The sequence below is a fragment of the Gorilla gorilla genome, chromosome 18, assembly GCF_029281585.2.
Source record: "Gorilla gorilla gorilla isolate KB3781 chromosome 18, NHGRI_mGorGor1-v2.1_pri, whole genome shotgun sequence".
Lineage (NCBI taxonomy): Eukaryota > Metazoa > Chordata > Mammalia > Primates > Hominidae > Gorilla > Gorilla gorilla.
Genome location: NC_073242.2, coordinates 22,797,346 through 22,809,485, shown reverse-complemented (window position 1 = coordinate 22,809,485; position 12,140 = coordinate 22,797,346). Strand labels below are relative to the sequence as shown.

General features: G+C 45.6%; 1 protein-coding gene across 2 annotated transcripts in view; it reads right to left on the bottom strand.

The window, feature by feature from the left end:
* The window catches only part of SCNN1G (sodium channel epithelial 1 subunit gamma), a 35,713-nt gene that overhangs the window by 9,087 nt on the left and 14,486 nt on the right, over positions 1-12,140 (bottom strand). For both annotated transcript variants that reach the window (XM_019011395.3, XM_004057348.4), the window contains one exon: positions 10,421-10,584. In XM_019011395.3, coding sequence (XP_018866940.1) covers positions 10,421-10,584 — 164 coding nt within the window. The remainder of the gene's footprint in view (positions 1-10,420; positions 10,585-12,140) is intronic.

The window sequence follows — 12,140 nt, the reverse complement described above, 5'->3', positions numbered from 1 at the left end:
ATCCCTTTCTGTTTGTATTGCATTTCATCTGCTGACCCATTAGTCTCCCTCAATTAGCTGCAAGTACCTCCAGGGCAATTGACGATGCTCATTTAAAACTGTTTAAACAACAGAAGCAAACAAAGGGGAAAGTGGCTGTCTGGCCTCCCCTCTTTCCCAGGGTGCCCGCACTAGCAGATCAGTTCTTGCATCTCAGACAAACAGACATGGACTCATACATTTACTTTGCCCTGCAACCTGCCCTTCTCACTAACAAGACTGAGTGTCTTTCTATGTCAGTACAGAATAAATAGACTTAATAGCTGGGTAGCAAATGCATGCAGGGCCTCTAGTGCACACCAGGGCTGGGCTGGGCACAGAGGTGCAAAGATGCCAAGCAGTGGCCTTCCTTGAGGTCACAATTCCTTGCCATCCTCTAAGCTTCTCCAAGCAGCAGGATCCCTGGGCAGAAGCGATCCTTTGGGCCCCCCAGTCCTGCTGAACTGTTCCCAGAGTCTAGAGTGTCAGCTACAGGCTCTAGCTTCCTGGGGTAGGAAAGCATAATACTCTGGCATCCAGATGAGGGGTCTGTCCACTTAGGCAAGCCGCGTGCAGCCAGCAGGGGTGGCTGGGGCTCCCTCTACCCTGAAAACTAGCCCATGGCCTGCTTCCAGGAAACCGATTATGAGAAACCATTTGGATTTCAACGCTTTCTGAGTACTCAATGGCCCTTCATTCTGCAACGATGCTTATCAAACTCACAGCTCTTGAAAGGTTCAGGTTGTTTTCTGAAGCAACCAGAAGTAGAGCAAATGGAGCAAATTTTCTGTTCATGCCTCGAATGCATGAACTTTGACAGAATGCTCTTCCCTCGGCCCCAGCTTTCAGTTTTCTAGAACTGCTGGCTTGTGGAGGCTAGGAAGACATTTTGACTTCTATCCTGACCCCTATGGACACACAAAAAAGAGTGTGTATATGTGTGCATATGTGTGAGTTTGTATGTGTGTCTATGCATACACTTATGCATGTAAAAGAGTGTGTATATGTGTGCATATGTGTGAGTTTGTATGTGTACCTATGCATACACTTATGCATGTAAAAGTGTGTATGTGTGTGCACACATAGGTATGTGTGGATGTGTGTGAGTGGATGTGGGCATGTATGTGTAGGTATAGGGGTATATGTGTGGGACACGGAGCCCATTTATATCAAACCAGATTCTTTCTGCTTCTTTCTGAAGATCTTGGGGGAAGGAGACAATTGCATAGGAGTCCTTAGCTCACCACCCTCTCTCTCTGAGACAGGGTCTCGATCTGTCACCCAGGCTGGAGTGCAATGGTGTAATCATGGCTCATGGCAGCCTTGACCTCCTGGTCTCAGGTAATCCTCCCACCTCAGCCTCCCAAAGTGCTAGGATTATAGGTATGGGCTGCTGCACCCAGCAAGCTCATTCTTTAAGGTATAAACAGTGCTAAGGGGGAAAGCCCAGATGGCAGCAGAGCCTGAGGGGAAGGGAGGTGACAAGAGGAGGGCCTTTATCAAAGCCCCCACAGCTTCTGGGGTTAGAGAGCCAGCTCCCACCTTCTTGCAACCTTGAGACCTTCCAACCAGTATAATCACTTCTCATCTGTGAGGTGGTCAGTCCAGCCAAGCTATTCCCAGACAAGGTGGCTATCAGACCATTGTTCTCACATTTCAGTGGTAACTCTTGTCCCGGCCAGTAATCCCAAGTCACCTTCTCAGAAAGATTGCATGTCTTGCCACAGCTTAGAGGTTTGCAAATTCTGTTCTGTCTGCACCCTGTTTTAGGGCCCATCACAGAGGGGTGGGCGGTAAGCAGGCTGGTCTCCCAGGCTCAGCTACATTCATCCTGCATTTCTGTTTCCATTGTGTACATTTCTGGGTAAGACTTTGTTTGAGTGAGAGATTCTCCCAGTAGTAAAAAGGACTTCCTCCCCCAGCCACTGAGGGCATGGTGGAGGTGTCTACCAGCCTCAGTCAACAGGCTAAAGTGGCAGCTGGGCTCTGGGGGTGGGTGGGGGGCCTTTCTTTCCCTTGGTTTCCATGCTATACCCCTGTTTCTCAGAATGGACTGCTGCTTCTGCCAGGGAGGGGACAGCAGGGATGGCCAGGCTGGGGATGGAACAGGTGGATGGTTTTCTTCTTGAACCTGTGCAGACCTGGGAGGGACTCTTTTTTTTTTTTTTTTTTTTTTTCTTGGAGATGGAGCCTCAGTCTGTCGCCCAGGCTGGAGTGCAGTGGCATGATCTCAGCTCACTGCAACCTCCACCTCCCGGGTGTAAGCCATTCTCATGCCTTAGCCTCTCAAGTAGCTGGGATTATAGGTGTGTGCCACCACGCCTGGCTAATTTCTTTGTATTTTTAGTAGAGATGGGGTTTCACCATGTTGGTCAGGCTGGTCTTGAACTCCTGACCTCAGGTGATCTGCCCTCCCAAAGATTACAGGCATGAGCCACTGTGCCCAGCTTGGACTCATTATTGAGGAGGTTTTGTTTGCTTTGGGTGTCTAGGCTGTCTCAGGGCCCCTCCCATGACCCTGTCCTGATGGTCTCCTCTGACCGTGGGCATAAGGGGGTTGAATTCTGGGCCCTTCTAGAAGGCTTTTTCTCGGCGAACCGTATTATGGTCAATGGTCATTCACCCCTAAACAACCGGGAGCACCAGGCAGGCTAGCTAAGGGGTCAGGAATGTGGGCTTGGATCCGAACAAGTCTGAAATCAGATTCCCACTGTGCTACCTAGTGGCTATTTGATTTTGATTAAACAATAACAACAATAGACCAGGCGTGATAGCTCACGCTTGTAATCCCAGCATTTTGGGAGGCTGAGGTGGGTGGGTCACTTGAGGTCAAGAGTTGGAGACCAGCCTGTCTAACATGGCGAAACCCCGTCTCTACTAAAAATACAATAATTAGGTAGGTGTGGTGGTGCACGCCTATAATCCCAGCTACCTGAGAGGCTGAGGTGGGAGGATTGCTTGAACCCAGGAGGTCAGAGCGGCAGTAAACTCCCACTTTGGCCTCCCAAAGCACTAGGATTATAGGCGTGAGCCACTGTACCCGGTGAAAAAAATTCTGATGGTTTAGAATATTACATGAAATAATAAAATAACTGGAAGCAAACTCAATTTAGTATCTGGTCTCAAAGAGGAGGAACTCTCATTAACATAATGATTAAAGAAGAAAACAAAGACTTTGACTATGTAAACATTCACTATTTTGCATGTGAAAAAGTACCCTAAAGAAAACCACAAACTGGGAAAGATGTTTGCAACACATACGGCAAATAATCATTATCCTTTATGTATGTATAATTATTAATAGTATCTTTTATATATAATGCACTAGTAGTGTATAATATAAATATATATTATATATGTATATATATATAAAATTCATAAAGGAGAGAGGTGTCAAAAAAGACAATAGAAACCTTCCCTAACCCCTCTTTTTCCTTTTTCACTCAAAGTTATTTTTCCTTCTCTTCACCTCTTTTCTTAAAAAATATATAGTAATAGTCTCTCTCTCTCTCTCTATATATATATATTTTTTGTGTGTGTGTGTGTGTGTGTGATGGAGTATCACTCTGCCACCCAGCCTGCAGTGCAGTGGCATGGCCACAGCTCATTGCAATCTCTGCCTCTTGGGTTCAAGTGATCCTCCCGCATCAGCCTCCCAAGTAGCTGGGACTACAGGTGTGTGCCACCACGGCTGGCTAATTTTTATATTTTTTGTAGAGATGGGGTGTCACCATATTGCCCAGGCTGGTCTCAAATCTCCTAGGTGCAAGTGATCCACTGGCCTCAACTTCCCAAAGTGCTGGAATTACAGGTGTAAGTCACTGCCCTCAGCCAAGCCAATATATTTTAAGCACTGACTACATGCCAAACACATTTCCAAGCGTTTCACATGCACCAACTCATTAAATTCTCACCAGCCATGAAGTAACATCATTATTATCATCCCTATTTTACAGATGAGATCACTGAGGCAGAGATTATACAACCAATGTGCAAAACTGGGGTGGGTTTGAATCTCAGCCATCAGAGCTCTTTTTTTTTTTAGATGGAGTCTCACTCTGTCACCCAGGCTGGAGTGCAGTGGCGTGATCTCGGCTCACTGCAAGCTCCGCCTCCCGGGTTCACGCCATTCTCCTGTCTCAGCCTCCCGAGTAGCTGGGACTACAGGCGCCTGCCACCACACCCGGCTAATTTTTTGTATTTTTAGTAGAGACGGGGTTTCACTGTGTTAGCCAGGATGGTCTCAATCTCCTGACCTCGTGATCTGGCCGCCTCGGCCTCCCAAAGTGCTGGGATTACAGGCGTGAGCCACCGCGCCCGACCCATCAGAGCGCTTAATCCCTGTTTGGCATAGACTGAACTTGTGAAATGAAGTCTGGCTATGTGCTTTAGAATCAAAAGGTACAACAGGATTTGTAATGACATGGAGTCTCCCCATTCTCCAGGGCCTGGTCCCCAACCCCACTGGGTGAGTGGTCCACCCACGTCCACTTCCTCATTTTCCATTCACCATTCAACCCACTGCACTTCAGTTTCTGTTCCACTCCTTCCACTGAAAACAACTCTGGCATAGAACACTGGTGACCTCTTGGCTGCCAAAACCAGAGAATACTTCTGCCTTCTACCTTGCCTGACCTTTCGACTGTACTTGCTTCTTTTGGTCACACCTTCTGTAAAATTCTCTTCCTTGATTTATCTGATGCCAACTCTTTCTGGCTTCTGTTCCTACTTATCTGCCTCTCTTTCTCCTTTTACTTTCTGCTCAGCCCTTAAACATTTGCATGTTTAGGGTTCTGTCTCAGGGCTTGGGTGATAGCATTTATTTCCGTGTCTACAATTACCCCCCAAGGTTTCCTCCTGAGCTCCAGGTCCATAGCATCTAATGAATGCTTTCTTTTCACCTTGACTTCTCAAAGGCATAACAAATTGGGTCTGTCCCAAATCGAAGTGGTCATCTTCTCCCAAAAACATACCCTGCCCTTGGATTCTCTAATTCTGAGCCTGGCATTCCTCCATCTCCCTGCCCAAGCCAGGACCTAAATATCAATCTAACTTCCCCCGGCCCTTCTCGCTAACATTGGCTGTCAAGTCCTGTTGCTTCTGTGCTATAATATCCCTGAAATCTATTTCATCTGCTCATCTCCACAGCCATTGCCTCAGCTGAGGTCCACATCATTTCTTTCTAGAATTACTACAAATGTGCTGTCTCCAGTGTACTGATTGTACTTCCACTAAAATGATTTTTCAAAAAGTTTCTCTACACAGCTTAAATAAACTCCTTTTGGTGACTCCTCTGTAATTGCTACATTCTTTGTCTGGACTGGCTCTTCTTGACTATTTGCCTGCATTTGTCCTTCTAAATCCATTATTTACAAAGCCTTCTCCAGTAGCTTCTGTCTGGGCATCCATCCATCCATGCACCTACCCACGCACCCACTCACCTATCTATCCATTCAGCCAGCCAGTCAGCCATCCACCTACCCATCTACCCACTCACCTATCCATCCATCCATCCATCCATCCATCCATCCATCCATCCACCCACCCACCCACCTATCCATCTACCCACCCACCCATCCATCTGTCATCTATCAATATTTACTGAGGATCTGTTATGTTCTAAGAAGTAAGCTTTGGAACCAGGCAGAAAAGGTCTGTTTCCACAGAGATGGAAACTGTATTGCAAAGTTGTGCTTACTTTTGTCTTTGGTCAGGTGTGGTGGCTCACATCTATAATCCCAGCACTTTGGGAAGCCAAGATGGGAGGACTGTTTGAGGCCAGGGGTTTGAGACCAGTCTGAGCAACATAGCGAGACCCCCATCTCTACAAAAATGTAAAAATTAGCCAGATATGGTGGCATGTGCCTATGGTCCCAGCTACTTGGAAGGCTGAGGCAGGAGAATCCCATGACCCCAGGTGGTCTAGGTTGCTGTGATCTGCGAGCTGTCATCACGCCACTGCACTCCAGCTGGATGACAGAGCAAGACCTTGTCTTTAAAAAAGCAAACAAACTTTTGTCTTCCCCTCTTAAAGTTAGGAACTTTGAAGGTAGGAGCTCTGTTGGGTTCACCTTTTAATATTCAGTACTTTGGACACACAATCTCTCAGTGAATAAAGGAAGTTTTGTTTACCAACTGCCTGGCCAGCCTGACTGAGCCTACCAGCTTCACACACCTATTAATCAATCAATACATAAATAAAATCAGAAAAGAAGAAAGGAAGGAAGTCTAGTTTGGCTGGACTTTTTCTTAGTGACACTCTGCTGACCTCTTCATAAACCCTGTGTTTTTGTTGTTGTTGTTCTAAATGCTCATAAATCAGACCTAGAGCTGACTGACCCTGCTCTGTGGCTTTGATTTTCTACATCTTAAATTAGGTGTAGCAGAAAACTCACTCATGTCTTTGTTTACTCACCACTGGTAAAGAGAACATTTGCTTAACAATGTGGTGGGTATTTCCAAGCTCAGAGCAAGAAAACAAGAGAGCAGAATTCCTTAGTTCTTATACTTTTGCAAGCTCTAGTAACTTACACCAGTTTGAAAAGGGGGAAGAGAGCGAAAGGATAAGGGAAGGATGCGCTGCAAATCCTGGATGCTACTTCAGGGTGCAGATAAAAGTGTGTGGGACATGTCTGACCAAAATGCTCACCATTGTGCTCTGAGGGTTTGCCATCTGCCAGTGAACAAAAGAATGAGTTGCCCAACTGCTTAAGTGGCTATCTCTTAAAAAAGTCTTTTCAAGTCACAGTTTGAGCAGATTGGGGGTTCGAGATAGTTTTTCCTTTTTCATTCACACAGCTCAAGCTGATACACATTACTTCCCTCCCATGCTGGAACAAAGCCCCTAAGTAACATGCCTCCTGAGAGCATCTGGGGGCCCAGAAAGACCATTTTGATGGTTTCCCTTGTCCAGTGTTGTCCTTTTCATGGGGCACCATGAGGCAGTGAAGCCCCAGATTTCATCTGTCATACTTCCATTCCGGTTCATCATCTCGCTGTCTCAGCTTAAATAGCACCTCCTCAGGAAAGCCTTCCTTGAACCTCATCTTCCCCATTGAAAATGAGCCCCAGGTCAGTCGTGTCATAATATGTGCTCATATGGTCTTACATTTCTTCTTCATAGCACTTATGGCAATTATAATGAACCATTTGTATCATTTCTGGTTTATTACTCAATCCTCTCTGCTGGACTGCAGACTCTCTCAGGACAGGGACGGTGTCCTCCACACTGAGGTGCCCCATGTCTAGCACATAGAAGGTGCTCAAAAAATGTCAATTGAATGGATAAATGACAGATGGATATCCAAGCCCTAATTGCCCACCATCTTTTTATCTAACCCAATGCAAAGCTATAGCTAGAACTTTGTGTCATTCTAGCTTCACTTTTACTTGGGAAGACACAATTAGCTTTTCCTCTAATTCTGCATTGCTCAAGCTTCTAAAGCCAAGGCTCTCAGGAGTTCAAGGCTCCAGTGAGCTATGATTGTGTCACTGCACTCCAGCCTGGGTGACAGAGCAAGACCCTGACTCTAAACATTTTTTAAATTTAAATATTAAAAAAAAGGTCAAGCCAAGACTCCCAAGTGTGCTGCCTCTTAGAATAACCACTACAACTTGGTAAAAATGTAGATCCTTGGGCTCATCTTCTAGAGATTCTGATTCAGTGGCTTTGAGTCTGATAATCAACCAGGTTTGGAAACCACTTCTCTGGAGGATATGTTTGTGAAGGAGAAAGGCTAGGAAGTTTAATTGGGGATATTAAGGTTGGATTTAAATAAAGGCATGAACAAATGTATAGTCCACAAGGAGATTTTGTTTCTTTCTCCCCACCCCCAAACAGGTAAAGAAAAACGTCATTATGGGCCAGGCGCTGTGGCTCACGCCTGTAATCCCAGCACTTCGGGAGGCTGAGGCGGGCGGATCACAAGGTCAGGAGATCGAGACCATCCTGGCTAACACAGTGAAACCCTGTCTCTACTAAAAATACAAAAAATTAGCCAGGCGTGGTGGCGGGCGACCGTAGTCCCAGCTACTCGGGAGGCTGAGGCAGGAGAGTGGCATGAACCTGGGATGTGGAGCTTGCAGTGAGCCAAGATCATGCCACTGCACTCCAGCCTGGGTGACAGAGTGAGACTCTGTCTCAAAAAAAAAAAAGAAAAGAAAAGAAAAGAAAAGAAAAACATCATTATGAAAGAATGCAAATTAAAATGATAACAGATACCATTTTTCTCTTGACAGATTAGCAAAGATTAAACATTAATACATTATGTTGGTTAGAGTGTGGGGAAATAGCTACTCTCATATTGCTGGTGTGGTTCTCAATTGCTATATCCTCACTGGGGGACAATCTGGCAAACACATGTCCTGTTTGACAAACTTCTAGGAAGTAACTGGGCAAATACACGTCACATTGCACCATTGCTTTTAGTTGTGCCTGAAATGACCTAATGTCTATCAATGGGGGGTTGCATCAATAACTTATTCACGCAATGGAAGACTATGAATCTTTTAAAAGAATGATGCAGATCTATATGTTTTGATATGGAACCATTTCCCAGCTATAGCATTAAGTGAGAAATATTTTGTATTTGCATAAAAGGAGAAATGTTTATACCTATATGCACTTGCTTGAATGACTAGAATATCCCTGCCAAGACACAGTAGCAACAGTGGTGGTCCCTCTGGAGAGGAAGGAGAGGTTTGGATGTCAGGAGTGGAAGAGAGATACACTCTGCTTGGTACACTCCTTGGTATGGTTGGTGTGGACACTCTCTTTAAATAAGTTCTTAAAAAAAAAATAGAGGCAGGGTCTCACTATGTTGCCCAAGCTGGGTCTTGAACTCCTGGGCTCAAGCACTCCTCCCCACTCAGCCTCCTGCAAAGCTGGGACTACAGGTGTGTCCCAGCATGCCTGGCTAATTTTATATTTTTTGTAGAGATGGGGTCTTGCTATGTTGCCCAGGCTGGTCTTGAACTCCTGAGCTCAAGTGATCGTCCCACTTCAGCCTCCTGAGTGGCTGGGACTACAAGTCTATGCACTGCACCTAACTCCTTTAAATCAGTTTTTGTTTGTTTGTTTGTTTTTGAGACAGAGTCTTACTCTGTCACCGAGACTGGAGTGCAATGGTACAATCATGGCTCACTGAAGCCTCGACCTCCCTGAGGTCAGGTGATCCTCCTACCTCAGCCTCCTGAGTAGCTGGGACTACAGGCCTGTGCCACCATGCCTGGTGATTTTTTTGTATTTCGTTTTTGGTAGAGATGGGGTTTTGCTATGTTGCCCAGGCTGGTCTCAAACTTCCGGGCTCAAGTGATCCACCCACCTTGGCCTCCCAAAGTGCTGGGATTATAGGCATGAGCCACTGTGCCCGGTCTAAATAAGTTCTTAACAGTCATTCTATGAAAGAGAGAAAGGGAGAGGCAGATAGATACTGGAATAAAAAGACCCCAGGCCTGCAAACAAGAAAACTCCATAAGCAGTGGAGTGACCAAGGCCATCAGAGTCCACTCTTCATCTTGCCATTCAGCTCCCATTGGGCAAGGCTGACTCGGGGATTGGAGTCTGCGGCTTACTTGTGCTTCTGTTGATAGGTTTGCGTGTTCTCAGTGCCCGATGAGGTCCACAAAGGTCAAATTTGGAGGGAGAAGGGGTTCTTGGTAAATGAGGTAAAATTGACAGGAGCATAATGGGCTAAATAGACTTTGGATAGCTGAGTGACTTTCCACTAGGCTTTAATACAGTTATTGACATGCCTCATAGGCCTCTAAGCAGCCCAGAAAGATAGATGGTAATCTTATCTGTTTGTATTACTGACAAATATATAGTTAGTGTCCTAATGCCTTGCTTCCAGCATAGGTTCCATAAATGCTGGTGTCTTGAAATTCTCTCCCCAAATGGCACCCTGTCCTATTAATCCATACAAATACAACCATTTTTTTTTTTTTTTTTTTTGAGATGGAGTCTTGCTCTGTTGCTCGGCTGGAGTGCAGTGGCGTGATCTTGGCCCACTGCAACCTCCTCCTCCTGGGTTCAAGCTATTCTCTTGCCTCAGCCTCCCTAGTAACTGGTATTACAGGCACACACTACCATACCCAACTAATTTTTTGTATTTTTAGTAGAGACAGGTTTCACCAAGTTGGCTAGGCTGGTCTCAAACTCTTGACCTCACCTCGGTCTCCTGAAGTGCTAGGATTACAGGTGTGAGCCACTGCAGCCGGCCAGAAGATACAAACACAACCTTTAATGTAACTCCTGAAATGAATGGGATAACCATGGGAAAATCTGGGACCATGTTCCCTTTTGAAACAAACACCCTTTTCCATAAGCTGCACCCCATTGGTTATCCTTGAAAAAAAAAGATCTGTTCTCTCCAAGCCTATGGAAATGAGAATATTCTCTTACCAGGTGCATTCCTATAGAGGTGACCATTGCTGTCTCAATCTCTGTTCCCACATCTTCGACGAAGGGATACTCATCCTGCCGATGGATGATCACCTTAGCTCCAGTGGAGGACACGAGGAATGGGTTGTATTCCTCTTCGTTTATGTACAAAATGACTTGCAGCCCTGGGAGGATAAGACAACCTGCTGTGATCCAAGGCTAGGAAAACATTTCCTGGGGGTAAACCACCTCTCCCACTGCTTCAGGAGCTTCAAACCCAAGACCAGGTATTTCTAGCAAGTGACAGGTGGACGAGGGCTAGACTGGAAGCTCCGTGAGATTGGAATGCATGCCTGACTTGCTCTCTGCTATGCCCCCACAGCTTAGCCCAAAACAGGGGTTCAAACACAGTATTACTGTCACAGTTCTTGCCAAGCATACGTTTTTGCCAAGTGTAAGGAAATTGCCACTCTGCCTGAGACATGAATCTCCATGTGGTCCTTTGAGATGGGGAGCTCGGAACATTCAAAAGAAGATGCATTGCTCCGGCTGCTTAACCCCTCAGGGTGGGCACTCAGAGAAGAGATGAATCACTAATGGTGTTTCTGATCACTGGCCCAACTTCTCCTCCCACTCCTGCTCTTGCCCCCTGCAGTCTATGCGGACACAGCACCAGAGTAAACACAGTATCAGTGCACATGGGAACTAAGAGTGAAAAGTTGCAGAGTCCTGGCTCTGCCATGGATCAGCTGTGACCTCCAGCAATTCACTTCCCCTCTCTGGGCTTATTTACAAATTGTTTGCAATTGTTTACAAATTATTTGCAATTGTTTACCAATTGCCCTTGTTTACAAATTGAATGTCAGTATAACTCTCAAAATTCTCTTCTTTCCATCCGTAGAGACCCTGCTCATTCATGTATGGGCTGAGGTCCTTTGAAAATTGGACCTCAGGCCAGGTCACTCCCCGAAACCTGAAACTCTTCAGTGGCATCTCACTGGATATATGGGAATGCCACAGAATAAACCTGGCTGCATCTATCAAGGTGATGATGATACAGCCCCTGCCTACTTCTCCCTCCTCATCTCCTCCCACTGTCTCCCCACCTCAGTAAGCTCCAAGCACACTGGTCTTATTTCTGTTTCTAGAACACATCTGATTCACATCCTTCCCAGGGCCTTTGCCCTTGCTAGTCCCTGGAATGTTCTTGTGTAGACCTTAACATGAATCTTTTGCTCCTTAAATAGCCCTCCTCTTAGAGATCTTTCTGGGCCTTCTTATCCAAACTAACCCCCCCATCCCGACCCCAGCCACTCTGTCTTCCTACTCTGCCTCTTTCTTCCCTGAATAGCAGTCTTTAGGATTTGTAACTAGATCATGTCTGTGTAGTTGTGTACTCATTTTTCATCTCTCTCTCCCCACGAAAATGTAAGTTTCCTAACAGCAGAGAAGACATCTATCTTTTCACTGCTGTGTCCCTGGTACGTAGAAGAGGGCCTGGCAAACAGGAGAAACTCCATGCTTGGTAAGTGGATGAGTGAATCAGCAGGGTCTATATGGATGGAAAGAAGAGAATTTTGAGAGTTATTCTGACATTCAATTTGTAAACAAGGGCAATTTGTAAACAATTGCAAAGAATTGGTAAACAATTGCAAACGATTTGTAAACAATTGCAAACAATGTGTGAACAACTTGTAAACAATTGCAAACAATTTGTAAATAAGTTGTAAACAATTACAAA